Source organism: Tursiops truncatus, chromosome 18 (assembly GCF_011762595.2).
Source record: "Tursiops truncatus isolate mTurTru1 chromosome 18, mTurTru1.mat.Y, whole genome shotgun sequence".
NCBI lineage: Eukaryota > Metazoa > Chordata > Mammalia > Artiodactyla > Delphinidae > Tursiops > Tursiops truncatus.
The window spans coordinates 78,038,539-78,062,743 of NC_047051.1; the positions used below are offsets into that span (position 1 = coordinate 78,038,539).

A 24,205-nucleotide genomic window follows, 5' to 3' on the forward strand; every position below is an offset into this window, starting at 1 on the left:
TTTTCTTTTAAAATGGCTTCTCTGTCTCTTCTCTGTCAAGCATCACATGTGCCTATTTTTATGCCTCTCCTCTCTTTAGCTGGGCTAGAAAATCAAATTATGGAACGGAAAATAATCACTTTTAAAATAAATTAAAATGAAGGTATTAATACTCTTCCACACTTATTTTACCCACCAGACAATAACATTGCTTCATTTAGTTTTTTCATCGATCACGTGGTGTGATTTTTTTTCATGTTCTGGAAAAGTGAACGCCTGATAATTAACCCATGACCTTGTTGACAGTGCTTTAAGACATAAAAGAACAAGAACTTCAAGACATTTGACTAAGCTGTTTTTCACATTAACAAGTTTAATATCAATGTTTAGTCTTCAGAAAGTGTCAAAAAAAAGGGAGGGTAGTGTGTAATTGTAGTGCCAAGTATTTTTCTGATATGACTCTAGTATCTCATAATAATGCCTAGTTTCCTAAGAAGTCAGCCTTCTTGCCACCTTTAAAGTGACTGTGCTGTCATCTTTGAAGAAAAACAGAGTGTAACGGTCACCAGTTGCTTTAGGTCATGGTCATCCATCAATTAGACCCGTGCTCTGGAGCAAAATGTAACCCTTCCTATGACCAGGAGGTGGAGTGTTCAGTTAGGGTTAGGTTCACTGACATGTGGAGATTAGTTAATACGGCTTTGTTTTGGATGTAGTTCTATGTGTATTTTAAACAAAACATGCTGGGTAATGTGTAGGAAGGTAGATATTCTTTACGCTGTACTTTTCTTTCATATAAAATCATGAGCGATTTAACAAGTGTATGTCATTCACTGTCTTGAAATTGGTATTATAAAATTGTATTTAAAGAATAATTCCATCCGCCGCGAATTCTGAAGTTCTGCCATTTCTCACCATCAGCCCCTTGTGCCCCTCCCTCCCACCCTCGGGATATAATAAACCATCTTCTCCGACAACCACATTTTCCTTTTCTTTGTCACAATAAGAGCTTTTGATCAGCAGAACTAGGCTTTCGATACCGAGTTGATTGGAGGCAGGAAAGGAAACTGGATCTAGTGTGTGTGCAACTTCAGCATAGTTTGTTCCTATAGGATTCCTTTAGACTTGATTTGAAATAATGAAAACTGCTCCTGGCCTCCTTTGTGGGGTTTTAGAGAACTCAGGTTTGGAACTGCTCTTTTGAGTCTTTCAGCCCATTTAAAATGACACATTTCAATTGTGTTCATAGGTAGTGAGTGGTTCAGGGATAAAGGACTGGCTTGAGTTAAACCTGGATTTACTCCCAGCGGCTGCCAGCGATTCCCTTAATCTCTTAATGCCTCAGTTACTCTATTCTCCAGTTTCTTTGTTTGTTGGTACTTAAAGTTCTGGGAAGAAAGGTGCTACGAATGAAAAACATAGCCAACACGAATAAGTTGAAAATACGAAAAAACGTGGCATTTAAAAATTAACCTCTATATGAATTATTCTAACCAAAAGTGTTTCTGCCTGAATGTTTGTAAAAGAAAAACATGGCTGCTGTCCCATTGAGCGCTTCAAAAAGTTGAGCGAAAATTATATTGGAAAACATTAAGGCCCTGTTTTTTTCTTTTACATCTTTATTGGAGTATAATTGATTTACAATGATGTGTTAGTTTCTGCTTATAACAAAGTGAATCAGTTATACATATACATATGTTTCCATATCTCTTCCCTCTTGCGTCTCCCTCCCACCCTCCCTATCCCACCCCTCTAGGTGGTCACTAAAGCACCGAGCTGATCTCCCTGCGCTATGCGGCTGCTTCCCACTAGCTATCTGTTTTATGTTTGGTAGTGTATATATGTCCATGCCATAAATGCTGGAGAATGTGTGGAGATAAGGCCCTATTTTGAGTGCCGTGAGTCTGAGCTACTCCAGTCCTTGCCACCTGAGTCCTAGGGACCGTCGAAGTGAGCCTTCTTTCTCTGCGGCCAATTTCTTCTCTCAACTCTGGGGCATTTATTCTACTCCGCAGAGGAAAGCCATGTACTGATTTGTGCTGTTTGTCAATCGCTTGCTTTTTCCTGAATGTAATTGCTACTCTCTGATGAAACGTTCAGATTTCCTTGGAAAAGACTAAATAGCTGTAAACACTTTATTAAGCATGTGTATGTCATTCTCTGGGATGTTTAGCCAAACGGCCAGCTCTTCTCGGTGGGAAAGAGATCCAGCCCTGCACAGCCCAATTCAAGGCTCCCGCTTGAGCCAAGTCCTCAGGTCCCGAATTTCCCGCTGACCCGCTCCTGAGCGAGGCCGCCAAGCCCCCGTCCACCCCCAGACCCTTCTAAGTCGGGCTGCAAGGAGACCAGGGCATCGGCCCCGAGCTGACCGCTGCTCTCGGGGCCGCCCCCGCAGGGCCAGGGCCCGCCCTCGGCAGCCCAGCTCCAGCTGCAGGTCCTGGCCCCGCATACGCCCCCCCACCCCCGCCCCCTCGTCCAGGAGCCGAACGTCCCTCCCCACGCGCGTCCCCGGGCCCCGGACGGGCGCGGCAACGGAAGTCGGAGTACGGGAGAGGGATGCGGAACTGCAGCCAGGGACGGGGGAGGGGGCGTGCGGCCTCTGAATAGTGGGGACTGGGTGGGGCGGCCCAGTCCTCGCGAGATTTCGGCCCTGACGAGAGGCTGAAGCGGCTCGGCGGCGGGTCTGGGATGCGCTCGCAGAAGGAGGGAGAGGGGGGCCCAGGGTTGCCCGTTACTACGCGGGGTCCGAGCGGGAAGGAGAAGCCGTCGCCCCCAGAAAGCCACTTCCGCCGGGAGTCTCAGCGGCGGGAGCCTGAAGCGCCAGTAGCCTGGTCCTCCGGCTGTGGGGGCGGTGCAGTCGAACCTCGCGAGGAAAAGAGGACGGTCCTCAGCAAGGTGGGGGCGGGGCGATGTGAGGGGCGGGGCCGAAGGTGCGGTATCCCTGCGCTCCGGGGCGGAGCCGCGGGCGCTTCAGCACCGCGGACAGCGGCCGGGCCGCGCTGCCCCCGCGGCGTCTGGGCTGCTAGGGCGCCCTTGACGCGATCTTTTCTGGCTTTGGAGGAAGAAAAGTCACTTCAGCCTGTATGTGTTTCCCGTCGAGGCTGGGACGCTGGGCTTACCAGTGCCGGGCAGTAGCCTTCCACGTTGCCGAGGGTCCGGTCCGGTCCAGGGGAGACGGCGCAGCCGGGAGAGCAGAGCCCGTGGCGCTGGAGTGGACGCGGGTGGACCCTGCGGGCGGGAGGCGGAAGGTGCTGCTGTGGATGTTGCCCTGCATGTACCTTACCTCCTGGTAGGGAGCGTGGAGGCGGGCACATACCAACAGTTATCTGGTTTTAATGAAAAGATTTTATGAAAAACGGCTGCTATGCCCAGCCTTTTCTGACCTCACCGATCCCTTTTACATTATTCAGCCCTTGTTATTCTTTTGACAGCCATGTTCTCCATGCATATGTTTCTTAATCTTTACTAAAATGCGTGTTTCTGCTGGACTCCTGAGTTAGATTTTACTCTGAGCATAAACACAGGTGACCAAGCTTTCAGGTAAGCTTCATACAGTACTAGCGAAAGGAAACCCAGCCAGCGTTTCTCCCCAGGTGGTCATCCGGCGGCTTCCTCCCAGCCTCACCAAGGAGCAGCTGGAACAGCAGCTTCACCCCCTTCCTGCACACGATTACTTCGGGCTCTTTACTGCTGATCTCAGGTGAGAAGATTTTACCAACGTTAAGAGGCTGAGAGGGAATTCCCTGGTGGCCTAATGGTTAGGACTCGGAGCCCGGGTTCAACCCCTGGTCGGGGAACTAAGGTCTCACCAGCTGTGCGGCATGGCCAAAAAAAAAAAAGGCTGAGAGGTTTTGTCAGTTGATGGTAAAGGAATGTAGATAATAGAAGCCATCTCTGTTTCCATCTTCGTTCCCACATATATGCGGAAATCAGTGCAGGCCTTTATTTCTGCACGTTATTTCTAAGTAGGCAGATAATTAAATTTACCTAAAATAGATTTGAAGATCTCCGTACCACCACCATAGCCTAAAAAGGAAAGCAGTGTAACAACGTATTAATTTTTTTATTTTGGATATCACTAAACCTTACTTCATATAACCTTTTAAAGTAAATTGTATTAAGATATAAGAAAGAAAAGTGAATAAATAATAGATGTATAACCTAATGAATTTTTACAAGTGAACACACCCATGTAACTAAGACCAGATAAAGAGGCAGAATATTCCAGACCCCAGCAGCCCCTAGTGTTCCCTTCTATCACTGACATCCCCACCCTCAACCCACGCCCACTAAGTTATATCTTTTTCAGTTACCTTTTACAGCTTGGTAGGAAGATGTTTCTGACAATAATTTAACACTTCAAAATCTCCTTTTTATTAAAAAAGAGAGCAGACCTCAAGTTAGCCCAACAGATGACAGTTCAGCTAGAATTTGGTGATTTTCACTATGTGATTTCTTATTATCTTTATTATTCTTTTTCTCTTCAATATCATGAGTTCTCATTTATGGTAGCCATTATAAACTTTCCTTTTGAATAAATACATTTAAGTAAAAAAATGTCAGTTCGGTCAAAGAAAAATATCACAGGTAAATGTAGATTTGGTTAAAAAAAACACAACATAAACATGATTTTTTGAAATGACTAAAGTTTAGGAAAACTAGTACAGTTACAGGAGGTCAGGCACTGGACTCAGAGTGACTCAGATTGGAATCCCAGTCCCACCATTTTACTAACTGCTCCCTCTGTGAGCACCTAATTTCTCTGAGCCTCAGTGTTCTCATCTGTGAAATGGGGTTGAAAGTTCCCACCTATGAAGGACATTGGTAGCTGTGAGCTAGAGGGGAAAGGCTTAGTTCTTCTGTAGATCCTATGCCATGTGCTACAATAAATACCCTTTTAAGATACCTAAATGTGTTCTCTAAATCAGTAAAGGAGCTCATTTACAATACAACATTTCCTTCTCTGAATGAATCGTGACTAGGTTGTATTGCAGTCATGATATGTGATTAGGGATGATCTTTGAATAACCTTGCCTTTGATTTTCTACCTCTGAGCACCAGTATTTTAACCCTGGCTCTGTGCAGTAGAAAAACCAACCTAAAGTGTCTCTCCCAAATCATTAAAAAGATCTCGGTTAATATTTTGTTCGTTTTTGGTTTATTTGCTAAAGAATATCCAGATTGCTGTAATTAACTGACAAATGGTTCTTTGGCGTAAAGGTTTTATCTGAAGTAGTTTGTTGTATCCAGAAAAGAAGAAAAAAAAAAAAAAGACAAAATTAAAAGAAGTCTTAAGTTTTTTACTGTTTTCATTGTTATCTCTTCTTTCAGTCTTTATCCTCATCTCTATTCAAGAGCATACATTAATTTTAGAAATCCTGATGACATCCTGCTTTTTAGAGATCGTTTTGATGGATATATCTTCATTGACAGTAAAGGTTGGGTCATTGGCTTTTTAAACTCTTTATTGTAATATCTAAGTACTTTAATTAAGTTTTGCTGGATGTTTGTGAATTTTAATTGAGTCCTTAGATGCTAATCTAAAATAAATTCATAAATTTTGAGTATGTTATTGTGATTATGGGTTTATGTTAAAAATTAAAATTACATATAAACCAAAGAATTAATAGCAATTTTGTGTAGTAGTGACAACCTAGTTAGGTATCATCGTCAGAGAATGAAGTTTTTCACATAAATGAGTTTTCTGGAAAAGTGAACTTTTTACTCTTTTACGTTCCCAAAGTAAATTATTTTATCCTGGTACTATGTACTAGGCATCATGGATGCAGCGCTGAAAATGCAGCAGACATTGTCCCTGTCTGTCTGAAGCCCTGCTCTCCTCCTGGTTCTTGACTTTATTCTGAGTAGTTGAGGATAAAATAAATACTCAAAAGTGTCTTCCAGATACATGAGAGTTAAAGTATCATAGCCCTCTGGCAAATGTGAAAGTGATCACTCAGCGGGTTTGGCAGCAGGGTGGAAGTGTTCCCTCTCTCCGTGAGGCAGATGCTGTCCGCGAGCGTTTCTGTGTGTCTGTTCCCCGCCACCCCTACATAACAACAGAGTCAGCTTCAAGTGACTTTCATTCTAGATTTTTCTATATGAAGCAAATCTTACCTGGATATCATGAACACCCTTTGAAACCCTCTCTTTTAGCTGAGTGTCTCTTGTAAACAGAGTCATTTCCTTGAACTCATATACCAGATTGATAATTAAATTAACCTTTTAAAATTAGAAACTGTAAGATGTTACTAGGACACCTATTGAAAGGTATTCCAAAATAAACTCTTTGGTGGGAGAGCGATAAGGTTTATTGAGGTAGAAATTACATATGGTAAAAAAAACCACTTTAAGGTATACAGTTGAAAGAATTTTGAATGTATTCAGTCATGTAACCACAACTACAATATGAGGAATTGTGTTATTTAGTAAATAAGTGCTCATCCTTTGTTTAAATCTGGAGTTTGATGTGCTAAGATTACTGTTACTTGAAAGTATAATTATATTTTAAACAATAATATTGTCAATGCTATGCTCAGTGCTTAAGTAAGCTAGACTATTGTTTTAAAATGAATACAGAATTTCAGAATGGCTTTTGTAATTTGTTTCCTGTTAAAGGCCTAGAATATCCTGCAGTGGTAGAATTTGCTCCATTCCAGAAGACAGCCAAAAAGAAGCTAAAGAAAAACGACACCCAAGCTGGAAGCATTGAAGACGGTGAGTCCTTTTTCAAATGCTGGATTGTGAAACTGCATTAAACACATTGGTCAAATATAATTTCTCTCCCTATATGGGGAAGAATATATTGATTTTCTTTCTATCTTAATATACAGATCCAGAATATAAGAAGTTTTTAGAAACTTACTGTGTGGAGGAGGAGAAAACTAATGCCAATGCTGAAGCTCTTCTGGGGGACATAGAGGCAAAGACAAGAGGACTTATTGGTCTGTTTTGCTCATTGTTTTCCTCTTTATTGAGATATGTATTTATAGAGTATATATTTGTGTTTCCTTTTTCATGATTATTATAGAAAATTGACACATGTGACAGGCTTGGCAGAAATACAGAGTATTTCCCAGTTTTGACAAAAGGAAAAGGGTAGCAGGATGGTAACTTGGGAAAATATTTCTGAGCATCTGTTGATGGAGGGAGAACACCTGAGTTTTCAGTTACAGTCACTTTGTTTCAAAGTTATGACGCTTCTGAATGAGCAGTAGAGAAGACATTGGAGTGCTGTGTGCCGGGCTGCATCAGGTAAGCTTATGTCTCAAAGTTGAAGTCAGTCATCTTTGCAAAGAGCAGTCATAGAAAGGAGATGCTTTGCTTAAGTATGAGGTCATCTTGCTGTTGTTCAAAAAACTATCAAGGCCCCTGAGCGAGTGAGGCAGATGAGTGGATAAGCCCAGCCAGAGCACAGAATCTGGTTTGAATCAGGCCTTCAACCCTCTAGCCCCAAGTGGAATATTTTGGAAACGGCTCTCTCCTAGCAGCATTCCCCCAGAACTCAAGAGTAGACGTGAAACTCCTTTCTCTATCAGGCAACCTGTTTGTCTCTCCCAAACATGCTTGTGAGTGTCTCCCTTCCTGCCTCTGCCGGGGCTGGGGCCTCACCGTGCAGCCCGGTGCCCCTCCCACCTGTTCTGCCCTCCCTTCCCCATGCCTACCTCCTGCTCACCCACCAAGACTTACAGGACAGAACGGTTACGCTGTTGATAATTTATCTTCTTATTTGTCTGTCTCTCTCTGCATTAACTCTCCTCTCACTTTGTCTCTCCACCCCCCAAGAGAACTGTATTTTTGTCTTTGTAGTCTAGGCATGTAATTGCTTGAACAAGTTTAGGTATTTGAGTAAATGAATAAAACAAGGTTAACATCAGTGAAGCGTTCTTCGTTAGTCTAATAGTGAAGTTCTGTATCTTATAAGAGGCGATTCAATGTGAGGCTCGAAGGATCTTTAATCACTGAAGTATTTATGGAGGTGTGCTTAGCACATGTGGACTGGGTACCGACTCCGAGCCTGGGCACGGGGACAGCACTGGAACAGGACACACAGGCTTCTGCCCTCGTGCAGCTGCCCTCCTACTGGGGTGACTGCAGCAAGCACATGCAGAAATGCTCAAGCCAGAGTATTTCCACTTGTGATAAGTGCCACAGACGTAATGGAATAGAATAATGGGATAGAGAGAGAGGCCCTCTGAGACTGTATTTGAGCCGAGACCAGCTGGGCCAAGAGATGGAAGAAGGGGGAACTGCAAACACAAGGGCTGGAGGCTGGAGCTCTGGGCCTGCAGGAGCGGGGCGCACGCCTGTGTGCTTGGCACGTGGTGGGCAAGGAGCAGAGTAGCTGGAGAGGTGGGACCACAGCATGATGGGCTGGATTTTATTTGAGGGACAGCTGGGGACCGAGGGAGTGATGTGGTCTGATTGATTTTTTTTCCCCGTCACTCTGGTTGCTCCATAAGATGGAGAAGCTGGGCTCTGGTTAGGAGGCCCTCGCTGTCGTCAGAGAAGGCTGCTTGAACGAGGGCGGCAGAGTCAGCATGTGTTCTGGAGGTTGAACTGACCAGACCGGCTGAGGATTGGGTGTGAGGGTAAGAAAGCAGAAAGGATCAAAGCCTCCGGGAGCCTGACTTGAGGAGATCAGTGGGTTATGGCACCAGGACTGACGTGGGGAGGAAACAGTATTGAGGGCAAATCGTGATTTCACTGTAGAACATGATAAATTTCAGAAGAGTTAAACGAAGCAGCAAATTAGAAATTATTTACAGAACTCACCCTCCTCGTCCTGTTTCTTTACTGCTTCTTCTTAAATGCCTTTGTACAGGGCCGCTGCAGGGAAGTAGCAAGATCTTCCACTTCTGGGCAGTTGTTAGATATCCACTTGCTGATCACACACACATCCCCCACCAGAGTCCAGCCACCCTCCTGCAGAGGAGGGACGAGCCTGTCCTCTCCCGTTCCCAGCATCTCGCCCAGTGCTTGGTGCACAGTAGGTGCACCGTAATTGTTTACTGAATGAATGAATGTGACTTAGAATCCACTAGCCCAGGACGAGCCTGTAGAACTGTGACTCCTCTTTCTGCCTATTTAAATTTAGTCTTAATCAGGCAATTCGTGCCAAATGCCTTTTTCTTTTCTTAGATTTTGACCTTTAGTGGATTCTTATGGTCAAGGCTGAGCAGTGTGGGTTAAATGCAAATGTTAGTTCACTCTGAAGTTGCAGATTAGTGCAGGCATATCAGGGTCTTCAGAGCGCGGACAGACCTGGGCTCAGGTCCCAGCTCTGAGACTTAGCAGCCGTGGGACCGGCTTCCTCATACGTGGTTGTCGCCAAGCCTAGTAAGCGAGAACGGTTCTACTGTTGGTTAAATCAGTGTTGTACTGCGTGGTTGTGCATCTTGTATTTAGTAAATGATACACTTTTATGGCTTGTAAAGCACTTTCTTATACAGGGTCCTATTTACCCACCACATCAGTCCTTTGGGGGAGCAAGGCGGGTGTTTGTAAGGAAGGAGGGAAGGCGGGTGGAGCCTCAGCATCGGCTCCCCAGCCCCACCCGGGTAGGTCTCAGCTCTGCCCTAGTTGACAAGCCCAGAACCACCGCCGTACAGGGCAGAGTCCTCACGCCTCTCCAGCCCCGCCCTGACCCCATGGGTGCCAACATCTGTGGGTGCTTAAGTCCCCTCTGTAAAACGGCATTATATTTGCACGCAGCTTACCCACATCCTACTGTGTACGGTAAGTCATGTCCAGATTACTTGTAATACCTGATACACTGTGAATGCTATGGAAATAGTTGCCACTGAGTTGCAAAGTCAAAGTTTTGCTTTTTAGAACTTTCTGGAATTTTTTTTCCCATATATTTTTGATCCACAATTGGTTGAATCTGCGGATGTGGAACCAGTGGATACGGAGGGCCGTCTGTATATAAATACGTTATAACGTTTGGGAAGTTTAATGTATTGTTTTCATTTTGCTTTTTTGCTTTATACATTTTTGTGAGTAATGTATGGGACTCCCTTAAGACTCAGGAATTAAATGCCTAGTGTGTATAAGTCTGTCAGTGCCTCCAAATTACTTGACTTTATAGTGATAGAGTAGGAAAGTTTTAAAATGATACAGTCTTCCCTTAATTATTTTAAAGATTAAATTGAAAGCAAGTATTTAAAATAAAGAAATCTTATTTTAGAGTTAAACACTACATTGCAATTTTTGTATTTTAGCTAGAAGAACCACACCTCTTTTGGAGTATATTAAAAGTAGAAAATTAGAAAAGCAGGTAGGTCTGGCCTTTTACCCAGTGAATAGCCTTCTTGTTCCCATCATGTCTGTGCAGACAGTTTATACACATACTTTCCACATCTTTAGAGAATTCGAGAAGAAAAGCGAGAAGAACGGAGGAGGAGGGAGTTGGAAAGGAAGCGCTTACGGGAAGAAGAGACAAGAAGGAGAAGGGAAGAGGAGAGATGTAAGAGGAGAGCAGCGGAAAAACAGCAGAAAACTGCTGAGAAAGAAGTAAGGAGGAAGGTAATTTTGAGGAGACATTTCATTTCTTTTTTCCAAAAATGGTTCAACCTTTTCGGTATTTTAGCTCTTCAGAACTTGCAGAACATTTTCATTAGTGTAGTCTTTCACTATTATAGTTCTTTTTCTCTGTTCTATGACAGTGGTTCTCAGATGGTGTTCCCTGAGCCCCAGGCTTTCTTGAGCTTGCTGTGTTTGGGGGACCACATGGGTGGAAGAGTGGGCGAGGACCAGGTTCCTGGGTGTGACAGAAGCACTTCACCCAGAGGAGCCCACATTTAAATGTCCTAGGCTGGGCTTCTGCTTATATTTGCCTTTCAAGAGAGATTTCCTAACTAAAACACGACACATTTGAAACCCGCTGGCTTTGTGTCTACTGGCCTTTCTTTATGCTGACGGACTCATAGAACTGGGTTGTATCATTTCTTTTGTGGTAGCAGCAATGGTTTCTACATCTCTTGCCCGTTTTTCCTTTGACTGATGCATTCATTTATGAGGGTGGTTTAATTCCCACAGAGGGAATTATCCTCTATGTAAAATTTATTGCCTAAACTGGGGTCAGCCCCTACCTTCTTAGTATTCTGCTCAGATGACTTTAAGCCTAGATTTCAACCGCATGTGAATCTTACCTCTTCCACAAAGGGTTTAAGGTGCCTTTTAGGGATTCGTTAACATTGTATAATATAAAGGAAAAAAATGGAAGGTCAGGACTTGAGGGAACGGAGGCAGAAAGGAAAGGATAGGGAAGAGACCACAGTTGCCGTAGTTGAGCCCTAGATTCGTTTCTGATATGCTCGGCAGTCAAAAACAGAAGAGTTGATCAGAAACGTAGTTTTCACTATTCATGAGGAGAAAACATGTCATATCTTCAAGGAAAGCAAAGCTTTTTCTAGGCCTTTGCTTCTAAAACAGTGTCTCCCGTAGGTGGTCCTGTGGGGTTCACTAGCAATGGGGGGGATTTCTTAACCATATTCCTGTGACACACACAGCCATCTGTATCGATCAGAACTGACTGGGCTATGCTGCAGTAAAAATAGTCTCAAGGTCTCATTGGTTTCGTGCAGCTAAGGTTCTCTTCTTGTTCACATTACGTGTCCATTGTGCATTGCTCATCGTAGCCATTCAGTGAGCCAAGCTGACGAGGCTCCATCTTGCATTTGCTTCCGCAGTCGTTATGAAGTGGAAGGAGGTGTGTAACACAGCAGGTTGCACACTGGTTCTTAAACCTTCCACACAGAAGGGACAGGTCCCATGTGCCCACATTCCACTGGCCAAAACGCGGTGCACGTCCCCACCTACTCTCAAGCTGAGGGACATTGCAAGTGCCTGGAGGAAAACCTGGAACAGCTGATGAACAGCACTAATGAATAACATAACCTCTGAAGACTGTTGCTTGAAGTGGCTCTTTTTAAGTTCAAGGATTTGCTGAAAAACTCAACCTGATGGAAGGTGTGGGCCAGGTCATGCTGCTGCAGCACATTTACTGCAAAGATAAAACCTCAGTGGGCAAGATGAGTAGGTAGCCGTTTGACCCGCAAGAAATCAGCCAGAGTGGTTTCCTTCATTTTGGCTTTGATGACAATTGTTACAGATCCATGTAGTTTTAAAATCTCATAATCTGTTAGTACCATTGATGAAATTGAGGAGCCCAGTCAAGATTATTAAATGAAGATCGTCCATCCCACCTCTGCCAGGACATGGACCTAATAATGGGCGTAGCCAGGGTGTCCCTCTGGAAATAACTCTGAGACTGTTCTCTGTTTGTCCATGTGGTTTAAGTATGAACACAGTTCTTCATAACAAAAGTGTAGCAGATATACTTCCTATAACAATCATATGTAGTCTCAACAGTATAAACTAACAGCCCTTGAAAGATAATAAAATGAAACCTTAATATTATGGGAAGGCCTTTGTCATCTTGGAAAGACAGCTCTGTCATGACCAGGGGGCAAGTAGGTATCCATCTACAGGTATGCAAATATTGTCTAACCTTTTCCTTTACCTTTCTCAGCAAAGAATAATAGCACCTAATGCTTTATATTCTGAAAAGCATTTTTGTCAATAGCTTTGAGAGTTTTTCAAGAAGAATCATTAAAACGTGTAGCCTACAATTTTGCCTATAATTTTAAGTAAGACTTACAGTATTTGGAATATAGCATTTTATTTTTACACGTTTGAATATGGAATTAGAATCCAAAATAAACCAAAGACATAAAAGCAAATGATGTCAAAAAGTAACTGTGGGGCTCTTCATACAGAAACAAAGAAACCAACACAAACTGTGGGGCTCTTCATACAGAAACAAAGAAACCAACACAAACTGTGGGGCTCTTCATACAGAAACAAAGAAACCAACACAGGCACAGCAAGAGAAAGGCTTAGTCTTACTGAATCTGGTAAAACAGAATCCTGGTGGCAGGTTAGACCCCAGTGACGTGGGCCACCCACATCTCTGTCCTTCGAGTGTCTGGTGTTCTGACCTGACAGTACATATTTGACTCCCAGGGTGGCCTTTAGTGAGCGTCTGTGCTCAATTTGGGGATCTCTGACCTAAGATTCATCTAGAGAATTCAAATTAAAAAAAAAAAAAAGAAAACCTAAAAAATAAAACCTGTAAAAAAAACCCAAAAGAATTTGTATTAATACCCTAAAAGTAAAGAGGCAGAGAGAGGTCCTCGTGGCTGTTGTTAACAGTAAAGAAGAATATGATTCAAGGAGAGCCACCCAGTGGTTTATTTTCCTCTGAGACTTGAGAACTAAGCAGTGAGCTCAAGTTGAAGTAGGAAGTCAGGTTACCAAAGTCACAAGTAAAATTCCCGAATACTGTATATAAATTGTAGGCTACAAATACTGTATCTGAAAGAGTTGTGCGATCCTTTCCACGAAGCTCTTTAGAAACAGATGTGTGTGTGAGATAGGTTACACGCATGTAGAACAAGCATAGATGTGGGCTGCACGGGGACACTTGGCCTGACCGCCCCCCACCACCGGCTCCCCTCGCAGGGAGCTTCCCCCCCACCAGACTCAGGCCCTCTCATGAGTAGCCCCCCCCCCCACTGTCTGGTCCCTGCCTTCCCTGACCCCCTTGAGAAACCATTCCCCCTCCTCCCCTGCCCCACACCTCATTGTCCTTTTAGTCTGTTTATCATGTGTTTGTAGCGTTTCATACCACCTGAGATTATCTGGTTCACGGTTTTCTATTTTTGTCACTGTGTATACCGTCCTCCCACCCCCATGGCCACCACCGCCTTGGCAAGACTATCAAGTGTGAGTCCTTAATTGTGGGCACTTGTCTCTTACCCACAACTGCATTCCTAGCCCTGAGCCCAGGGACTTTACCCCAGTTCATGGCACACAGCTGCTAAAACCCGTGTAAACACAGGAGTGTCCTCTGTATGCTAATGAGCTGACAGGTGGCTGGGACCCTGGAGAGCTTCAGGATGGGAGCTGCTCATCAGAAAGACCAGGCGTGATTATAGCATTGGAACCTCCAGCCCCATCCCCACCTCTAAAGAGGGAAAGGGTTGGAGATTGAGTTCAGTCACCCATGGCCAGAGGTTTAATCAATGATGCCTGTGTAACGGCGTCTCCATAAAAGTCCCTGAAGCGTGGGGTTTGAAGAGCATCCCAGCTGGTGAACACACGTATCCCACTGCCACGGGGGTGGAGCCGAGAGAGCCCTGTGCATCTCTCCCATCGGGCTGTGCCTGATTTGTATCCTTTATAATAAACCAGTAATAGTAAGTAAAGCACTTCCCTAAGTTCCATGAGTCAGTCTCATTCAAGAGCTCCCTGAATTTATAGCCGGCCAGTCAGAAGTACTGGTGACAACCTGGGACTTGCAACTGGCCTCTGAAGTGGGGACAGTCCTGTGGGATCTGACATTAATTCCAGGTGGATAGTGTCAGAACTGGGTTGAGTCATGGGACACCCAGCCTGTGCTGGACAGCTGGGGAGGTGGTGTTGGAAAAAGCTTTGGCTTCAGAAATATTGTAAAAACAGTTCATAGGTGCACAAAATTATTTGTTGGATGGATGGAGACTTATACTGTTGCACTGCCCTGTGGTTTGCATATATTAATTTTTTAATTAAAAAAAGATACACTGTTGTCTGAAAGGATCCCCCACAGGCAGGGAACATAGTCCACTGATGAGAAGCAGCTGGCAGCGTTTGCCTGACGGTCTATGTTTCATCCTTAAATGGACTCGTTTAGTCTAGGTGTATCTGTGTGTAGTTTTTGTCTCCCACAACTTACATAAGTTCACTTTTATAAGTGAGAACAAAATTCTCACAAGTAGACTTCGGTTCATATTCTACAAACTGACTGTACCTGTGGTACTTAAAGTTCAAAGAGCAGGAACAGGGAGGAAGAGGCCTAATTTCATACCTAAACGAACGTATCATAGGAACCTTATAAATCTGTTTCAAGAAAGAGAGTAATAGGTGTTTTTAAAACTATTCTCAGTCATTAATATAAAGCCATCCTTTAAAAAAATTTTTTTCCTTATTACTGAAGTAATACATGTTCATTTTAGAAAAACTGGAACCTGTAGATGAAAGAAAATAATTTCATTTCTGCCAACTAAAAATAATAACTCTTAACACAGTGTTGCAAGCCTTTTAGAGGTTTTTCTATGTGTGTGAATGAACATGCAAATAGAAATTGGATCATTCCACTTTGTAACATTCTTTTCTTCGTTAATGTAATATCTTTTTTATCACATTATCCTAAATTGTTTTTCATAACTAGAAAGTATTTCATTGAAAGAATGTTCCCCTGTGTATTTAACCAAAAACCTGTTCATTGGACCTTTAGCTTATGTTTTTTTGCTATTCAAACGTTTGGGCTCAATATTGGTGTATATTTTAAATTATTTATTAAATACCTTCTTTTATAATATATTCCTAAAGTGATATTTTACTATCATTATAATTTCTCAGCTTCTCAAGAAATCAGAAAAGGGAGAGGAGTCAAGCACTGAGAAGCCAAAAGAAAGAGGAGAGGAAATTGACACCAGAGGTGGGAAACAGGAACTCGGTCCCAGCTGTGTAGTCGTGAAGCCCAGGCCCTTGGAGAGCTCGCTGCAGGAGCTCAGGGAAAAGTGAGCCGTGCTTTTGTTTCTCTGACCACGTTAAGCACCCGAGGTTGTCATCGAGTTGTGGTTGTACATCCTTTGTCAGTATGAGTGCTTGTATTTCATAATCTACCTGGAATTCAGGAGTTTGCTGGGCTGCTCTTGCCCACACCTTTGTCTCTCCTTGGCCAGCAGTCACGCTGATGGTGGACTGCTCAGTCTGCATCCTCGAGGCTGTCTTCAAACAGGGAAGTGTCCTGGTATTGTTTCCTCCATATCTCCTCTCCTGGTTATTCTCTTGGATTCCTGCCTCTGCACTTCCATCTTCAAGATCTCCTTCCCACTCTCTTTACTTGGTGATTTTATCAGTTTGTAATTTTCCTCTGTCTTTTGAGATATCTTGCCCTTTTGATCTTCCAGACCTCCTTCAGTGTAGCTGCAGAATTGTAAATTGGAGAGCCCAGCCTTTTAGGTGCTGGAGATCTTCTGTGATACAGAAATAGAGTCCCAAGTGCTGCCCTTTCTCTGTTGGAGTGGTCAGTCCTCTGGTCCCGCCAGGATCTGCCCAGCAGCCGTGGATGCTGGTGTCCACGGGCCCCGCCTCTACGCGGCGGGGGTGTCCCCCGCCTGCTCACGCACAGCGGCTCATGAGAGGAGTTTGAGCAGAGTGCTCTGGGGACGGGATGCACGGCAGCCTCTGAGCAGGGAGCCCCTCCCTCCTGGGTCCACAGTCAGGGGGCCGTGTGCAGCTGGGATTCTTGTTCCCCTGACCCAGGGCTCCTCCCCATGTCCTGCACGTGGGTGCCTGCAGAGCTTCCTGGAGCCCAGGACCACTCTGCTCAGAGGGGTGGCTAGGGGTGAGTTTGGAGGGGAAATGGCAAGGTCGTGGGATGAGGCTGCTTTTCGCCCAGAATCACAGTACTCGGAATGACTTCCTACTACCTTTCTTGCACGGTTGTGATAAAGGTTTCCTTTCTTCTTTATAGGGATTCTGGTTAATTGGTTTGTTTATAAGATTAATTTGTGCATGACTGTCAAATCTGTGATCATTCTGGTTTATGTTACGGGCATATCTCTTATTATTGCTTATGATACAGCAGCGCCTTTGGCATGTTTCTGGCACAGATTTGTGCTTGTAGCTCTTTTTGTTCCCATCAGCCCTGCTGCCATTGCGTGCGGGGAGCCACAGACGTACGTATATGAGGCTCGTGGAGAGAAGGACTTTAAGAACCAGATGAGCTAAGCAGCAACTTATTTACTTACTGTTCCTTTAATTCAGTTTGATATATGCATGCATTAATTTTTTTAGTTAATTTTAGCTCTGCTTGGAACAGAAACTCAGCTGTAAATACCAGCTCTGTGTCACGACGGATGTGCACCTGGGCTGCTAGGAAAGTCCCTTGAGTACTTTTAGTCTCATTTATTTTATCTGTAAAAAAAGGGAGGATTATATTTACTAAGAACTATAAAAATATGTGTATATGGTACCTTAGCATAGTGCCTATTACATATGTGTGACTCAAGTGTAACAGTAAATATTGTTATTACTATTGTTTATTCATGTTTTCAAAAGTTTCTTATTGAATGCCTGTCGTGTGCCCGTCATGTGCAAACTTGGCACTGCAGTGATGAGCAGACTTACACATCCCCTGTCTGCTTTTGAACTTGTAGTCTGGAGGGGAAGACGGGTAATTGACAAGCAGTTTATGGAAGGTTATTGATAATTTGTGTTGAATCACAGGTCAGAAAATGACAGTGATAAAGAGCAAAGGGACGTGGAGAGAAGATTCCGAGAAAAAGAACTTGAAGCACAAAGATGCCACTTGGATGACAGCAGAAAACATAGAGCTCGCTATGAGTTGGATAAGTTTTCAGGAAGAAGCAGAGAAGAGCTGAAAAGGGGGAAAGGATTCACCCCAGACCGAGGGAAGAAGGGGAGCCAGGATGGGGGCGGCCCTGTGGGGGCAGCAGAGACACCAGGAAGGGAGAAGAGTGAAGATGAGCTGGCACCCCAGAAGGAGGACGCGGGAAGCAAGGTTCTTTTATTCACTGGGGATAACCTTTCACTTCATTTTCGTCTGCTCAGAGTATCAGCTGTAATCCTGCAGGCTTACAACTGCTTTTCCAGACAGAAATGTTTTATCTAACCAAGAGTCTTGAGGTGTCTTGAGGTGCAGGATCGTAGCTTCTGACAGCGTCCTAGGGAGCTCACTGCCCTGAGAGTCTGTATTTGCAGAGCAGTTATTCTTGTCCAGTGAGAGGCACCAAGTGCTGAAATGAAACCAGCATCATCTTTTCTCAGAGAATCAATTGTTTTTTTAACCAGGAAAGAAAAAGAACCTTTTATTTAGTATAAAACTGGCACATTCACACTATTTGCTTGAGAATAAGTAATGGAAAGATTATACATTTTACCCCTAAGACAGTAAGGAAAATATTAATGACATGTCATGGTGCTTTCTTTTACATCATTAACAGAGTTACGATTTTTTTAAATTGAAGTTTAGTTGATTTACAATATTGTGTTAGTTTCAGGTGTACAGCAAACTGATTCAGACATTTTTTCCAGATTATATCCCAATATAGGTTATTACAAGATATTGAATATAGTTCCCTGTGCTGTACAGTAAATCCTTGTTGCTTATCTATTTTATGTATAGTAGTGTCTATCTGCTAATCCCATACTCCTAATTTGTCCCTCCCTCCTTCCCTCTCTCCTTTGGTAATTATAAGTTTGTTTTATGTGTCTGTGAGCCTGTTTCTGTTTTGTATATACATTCATTTGTATTATTTTTAGATTCCATATATAAGTGATATCATATAGCATTTGTCTTTCTCTGTCTGACTTAACTTCACCTAGTATGACAATCTGTAGGTCGATCCATGTTGCTGCAAATGGCAGAATTTCATTCTTTTTTATGACTGAGTAATATTCCATTGTATATATACCACATCTTCTTTATCCATTCATCTGTTGATGAGCATTGAGGTTACTTCCATATCTTGACTACAGTTCTTTTACCTCAGGATTGCTTTGGCACTTCTGGGCCTTTTGTGGTTCTATATATATTTTAGGATTATTTGTTATAGTTCTGTGACAAATGTCATGGGTATTTTGATAGGCATTGCATAAAATCTGTAGATTGCTTTGGGTAGTGTGGCCATTTTAACAGTATGAATTATTCTGATCCAAGAGCATGGGAAATCTTTCTATTTCTTTTTCTTTTTTTTGAGGTACGCGGGCCTCTCACTGTTGTGGCCTCTCCCGTTGTGGAGCACAGGCTCCAGACGCGCAGGCTCAGTGGCCATGGCTCACGGGCCTAGCTGCTCCGCGGCATGTAGGGGCTTCCCGGACCGGGGCACGAACCCGTGTCCCCTGCATCGGCAGGCGGACTCTCAACCACTGCGCCACCAGGGAAGCCCTCTATATCTTTGTATCATCTTCAATTTCTTTTATCAGTGTTTTATAGTTTTCAGCATATAGATCTTTCACCTCCTTGGTTAAATTTATTCCTGGGTATTTTATTTTTTGACATGATTTTAAATGGGATTCTTTCTTTACTTTCTCTTTCTGATATTTCATTGCTGGTGTAAAGAAACAACAGATTTCTGTGTATTAATTTTGTATCCTGCTACCTTGCTGAATTCATTTATTAGTTCTAATAGTTATGTGTGGAGATTTTAGGTTTCTCTATAGAAAGTATCATGCCATCTGCAAATAATGACAGTATACTTCTTCCCTTCCAATTTGGATACATTTTATTTCTTTTTCTTGTCTGATTGCTGTGGCTAGGACTTCCAATACTATGTTGAATAGAAGTGGTGAGAGTGGGCATCCTTGTCTTGTTCCTGAATTTAGCAAGAAGGTTTTTAGGTTTTCACCGCTGAGTATTATGTTGGCTGTGGGTTTGCCATAAATTGCTTTTATTATGTTGAGATATGTTTCCTCTATACCCACTTTGGTGAGAGTTTTTATCATGAATGGATGTTGAATTTTTTTTTTTTAATTTACTTTATTATTTATTTTTGGCTGCATTGGGTCTTCGTTGCTGCATGCTGGCTTTCTCTAGTTGTAGAGAGCGGGGGCTAGACTTCGTTGTGGTGTGCGGGCTTCTCATTGCAGTGGCTTCTCATTGCGGAGCACGAGGTCTAGGCGCGCGGACTCTATAGCACAGGCTCAGTAGTTGTGGCACACGGGTTTTAGTTGATCCGCGGCATGTGGGATCTTCCTGGACCAGGGCTCGAACCCGTGTCCCCTGCATTGGCAGGCGGATTCTTAACCACTGCGCCACCAGGGAAGTCCGGATGTTGAATTTTGTCAGATGCTTTTTGTGCATCTACTGAGATAATCCTGTGGTTTTTCTCTTTCTTTTTGTTAATGTGGTGTATCACATTGATGGATATGTATATGTTGAAACATCCCTGCAAGCCTGGAATGAATCCAACTTGATCATGGTGTAATGATTCTTTTTATGTGTTATTGGATTTGATTTGCTAATATTTTGTTGAGGATTTTAACATCTATATTCATCAAAGATATTGGCATGTAATTTTCTTTTTTTGTAGTGTCTTTGTATGGTTTTGGTATCAAGGTGAGGGTGGCTGCATAGAATGAATTTGGGAGTGTTCCCTCCTCTTCAATTTTTTGGAATAGTTTTAAAAGGATAGGTATAAGTTCTTCTTGTATGTGTGGTAGAATTCCCCACTGAAGCTGTCTGGTCCTGGACTTCTGTTTGTAGGGAGTTATTTTTTATTACAGATTCTATTTCACATCCAGTGATTCGTCTGTTAAAATTATATGTTTCTTCTTGACTCAGTTTTGTTAGGCTGTATATTTCTGGAAATTTGTCCATTTCTTCTAGATTGTCCAATTTGTTGGCATATAACTGTTCATAGTGTTCTCTTATGACTTGTATTTCTGTGGTATTAGTTTTTATTTTCATGTCTTTCATTTCTTATTTTATTTATTTGGGTCCTCGCTCTTTTCTTGGTGAGCCTGGCTAGAGGCTTGTCAATTTTATTGATCTTTTAAAAAAAACAGCTCTTGGGCTTCCCTGGTGGCGCAAGTGGTTGAGAGTCCGCCTGCCGATGCAGGGGACACGGGTTCGTGCCCCGGTCCAAGAAGATCCCACATGCCGCGGAGCGGCTAGGCCCATGAGCCATGGCTGCTGAGCCTGTGCGTCCGGAGCCTGTGCTCTGCAATGGGAGAGGCCACAACAGCGAGAGGCCTACGTACTGAAAAAAAAAAAACAAAAACAAAAAAAAACAGCTCTTGGTTTTATTGATCTTTTCTGTTGTTTTTTTAATCTCTATTTCATTTATTTCCTCTCTGATCTTTAGTATTTCCTTCCTTCTGCTAGCTTTGGGTTTTTTTTGTTCTTGTTTTTCTAATTCTTTTAGGTGGTAGGTTAGGTTGTTTATTTGAAATTTTTCTTGTTTCTTGAAGAAGGCCTGTATCGCTATGAACTTGCCTCTTAGAACTGCTTTTTCTGCATCCCGTAGATTTTTGTAAGGTTGTGTCTTCATTTTTGACTCAAGGTATTTTCTGATATCTTCTGTGATTTTATCGTTGACCCATTGGTTTTTTAGTAGCATGTTGTTTAGTCTCCATGGGTTCATTCTTTTCCCATTGTCCTTTCTGTGGTTGACTTCTAGTTTCATACCACTGAAGTCACAAAAGATGCTTGAAGTAATTTCTGTCCTCTTAAATTTGTTAGGCTTGTTTTGTCAGCTAACACATGGTTTGTCCTAGAGAACGTAACATGCGCACTTGAAAAGATGTGTATTCTGGGTTTTTTTGGATGCAGTGTCCTGTAGATATCAGTTAAGTCCAACTGGTCTATTGTGTCATTTAGGATTTCTGTTGCTTGATTTTCTGTCTGGATGATTGGTCCAGGGATCTGATGTCAGTGGGGTGTTACAGTCTCCTGCTATTATTATATTATTGTCAATTTCACACTTTATGTCTGTTAGTATTTGTTTTACATATTTAGGTGCTCCTCTGTTGGGTACATGTATGTTAACAAGTATAATATCCTCTTCTTGTATTGATCCCTTTATCATTTTATAATACCCTTCGTTGTCTTTCTTTATGGCCTTTGTTTTAAAGTCGAATTTGTCTGATATGAGTATTGCTACTCCCGCTTTCTTGTCATTTCCATTTGCATGAAATATCTTTTCCCATCCCCTCACTTTGTCTGTGTGTGTCTTTCACCCTGAAGTGAGTCTCTTGTAGGCAGTATATTGTAGGTTCTTGTTTTTTTATCCAATCTACCACTCTTTTGATTGGAGCATTTAGACCATTGACATTTAAAGTAATTATCAATAAATATGTACTTACTGACATTTTAATCCTTGTTTTCCCGTTGCTTTTTGTAGTTCTTTGTTCATTTCTTCTTTTTCTTCTTTTTGTTTTTCTTTCTGTGGCTTGATGATTTTCTTTTGTGGTATGCTTGAGTTTCTTTCTTTTTGGTTTTTTTGAATCTATTGTATATTTTATTTGTGGTTACCATGGAGTTTGAGTATGTTAACCCATCACTATATCTATTTTCTTTACACTGATAGTAATTCAAGTTCAAAAACATTCCAAAATACTTACATTTTAAAACTCTCCTCCCCCACATTTTGTGACTTGTAATGTCCTGTTTTACATGTTCATGCTTATCCTTTTACTGTTAATTGTAGTTATAATTGCTTTTACAGTTTTTTTTATTGTTTTTTAACCTATGTACTGGCTTATTTAAGTGATCTCCAATCATTTTATATACTTGCCTTTCCTGTAGATCCTTGCTTCCTTTCTATTTAGAGAAGACCCTTCAATATTTCTTTAAGGGTAGGTTTAGTATTGCTGAATTCTTTTAGTTTTTGCTTGTCTGAGAAATTCTTTATCTCTTCTTCTATTCTAAATGATAATCTTGCTGTGTAGAGTATCCTAGCTGCAGGTTTTTCCCTTTCAGGACTTTGAGTATATCATGCCACTCCCTTCTGGCCTGAAAGTTTCTGCAGAGAAATCAGCTCATAGCCTTCTGGGGGTTCCCTTGTAACTAACTCCTTGTTTTTCTCTTGCTACCTTTAGAATTCTCTCTTTATCTTTCACTTTTGTCATCTTAATTCTGTGTCTTGGTGTGGGTCTGTTTGGATTCATCTTGTGTGGGACCCTCTGTGCTTCCTATACCTGGATATGTGTGTCCTTCTTTAGGTTTGGGAAGTTTTCAGCCATAATTTCTTCAAATACATTTTCAATCCCCTTCTTTCTCTCTTCTCCTTCTGGAATCCCTATTATGTGTAGGTTGGCACATTTGATATTATCCCATAGATCTCATATTTTGTTTTCATTTTTTTAAAATTTGTCTTTCTGTCTTCTTCTCTGATTGGGTGATTTCCATTATTCCATCTTCCAGATCACTTACACATTCTTCTGTGCCACTTAGTCTGCTGTTCATTGCTTGATTGTTTTTTCTCTCAGAAATTGTCTATTTTTGGTTGCTTCATCTTTATAGTTTCTAGTTCCTTGTTACAGTGATCTACATTTCTATCAATAATCTTTCTTAATTCAGGTAGCACCTTTATTACCTCCTTTTTGAACTTGGGGTCCAGTAGACTGATGAGCTCTGTTTCATTATTTGTTCTTTCAGGAGATTTCTCTTGTTCTTTTAATTGGGAGTTCCTCTGCCTTTTCACTCTACTTAATTTTCTCTGTCTCTGAGAATTTAGGAGAAAGAGTTATCTACTGAGGTCTTGAAAGTGTGTTTTTATGTGGGACTGTCCCTGTGCAGACGGTGTGTATTCAGTGTTTTTAGTGCCAGGGCTGGTTTTGGTATGCCCACCAGCCACGTCATTCCTCAGGTGTGCTGTCCGTAAGCCCCGTGATAGGGGTGTGGTCAGTGTTGTACTATCCAGAGCCTGGGCTGGCTGTGAGGTGGGGCCTCCTCTCTGCTCCGTGGCTGTCACTGCCCTGTCGGGGGTGGGGGCTCTGCTCCCCAGTTGTTGGAGTAGAAGCCCTGAGGGTCGAGTTCAATCAGGCTCCGTTGCTCTTGAGTGTCTGCCCCAAAGGAGGTGAGTGCTGAAGCAGCTGAGGCCACAGAGGACCTAGGCGTCACCTGTGTAGGTGTCCACAGTTCTGCTCAGAAGCAGCTCGGGGTCGCATCCCTTTCTCTGTTGTGTTCATCCCAGATCTCACGCAAGGCTGTGGTGTGGAGTAGGCTGGGGCTGGGGGTTGGGACGTTGTGGGTACAGGAATTGAGGTGGCTGCACTGCTGTGTGAGACCTGTCTGCCCCAGATCCAGCACTAAGCTGCCATGTGGACTGGGCGGAGCCAGGGGCTCACACTGACAATGGCTGTTGCCGCCCCACCTGGACCCCACCCGAGACACAGGTCTGTCTCTTCACTGCTAGGCCGAGTCTCTGCCCAGATCTCATGCCAGGCTGTGGCGTGCAGGGAGCCATGCCAGGGTGTTCACCCCTTCAGGTCTGGAGTGCAGAGAAGTGGCAGCTGTGACTGCAAAGCTCTCTCCACCCTGATTGTCAGCACGCTGCACAAAGGCCCTCCTTGTGAGTAGAGTCCCAGCTTCTCCAGCACCTCTGTCTGTCTCAGCGGATTTCCCAGCAGGCAGGGGGGCCGTCTCCTC

At 43.0% G+C, this 24,205-nt stretch overlaps 1 protein-coding gene across 7 annotated transcripts in view; it reads left to right on the top strand.

The window, feature by feature from the left end:
- The first annotated feature begins 2,615 nt into the window (after window positions 1-2,615).
- Window positions 2,616-24,205, top strand: part of UPF3A (UPF3A regulator of nonsense mediated mRNA decay) — a 40,167-nt gene continuing 18,577 nt past the window's right edge. Inside the window, exons 1-9 of one of the 7 annotated variants that reach the window (XM_033843632.2) lie at window positions 2,622-2,874; window positions 3,573-3,679; window positions 5,311-5,417; window positions 6,598-6,696; window positions 6,813-6,923; window positions 10,203-10,258; window positions 10,348-10,506; window positions 15,445-15,523; window positions 17,320-17,608. In XM_033843632.2, coding sequence (XP_033699523.1) covers window positions 2,668-2,874; window positions 3,573-3,679; window positions 5,311-5,417; window positions 6,598-6,696; window positions 6,813-6,923; window positions 10,203-10,258; window positions 10,348-10,506; window positions 15,445-15,523; window positions 17,320-17,474 — 1,080 coding nt within the window. In that variant the 5' untranslated portion in view covers window positions 2,622-2,667 and the 3' untranslated portion in view covers window positions 17,475-17,608. Of the gene's footprint in view, window positions 2,875-3,572; window positions 3,680-5,310; window positions 5,418-6,597; window positions 6,697-6,812; window positions 6,924-10,202; window positions 10,259-10,347; window positions 10,507-11,672; window positions 13,546-15,444; window positions 15,606-17,319; window positions 17,615-24,205 lie in introns of those variants that run through there. The other 6 variants (XM_019921175.3, XM_019921172.3, XM_019921176.3 and 3 more) reach the window with 6 other exon arrangements.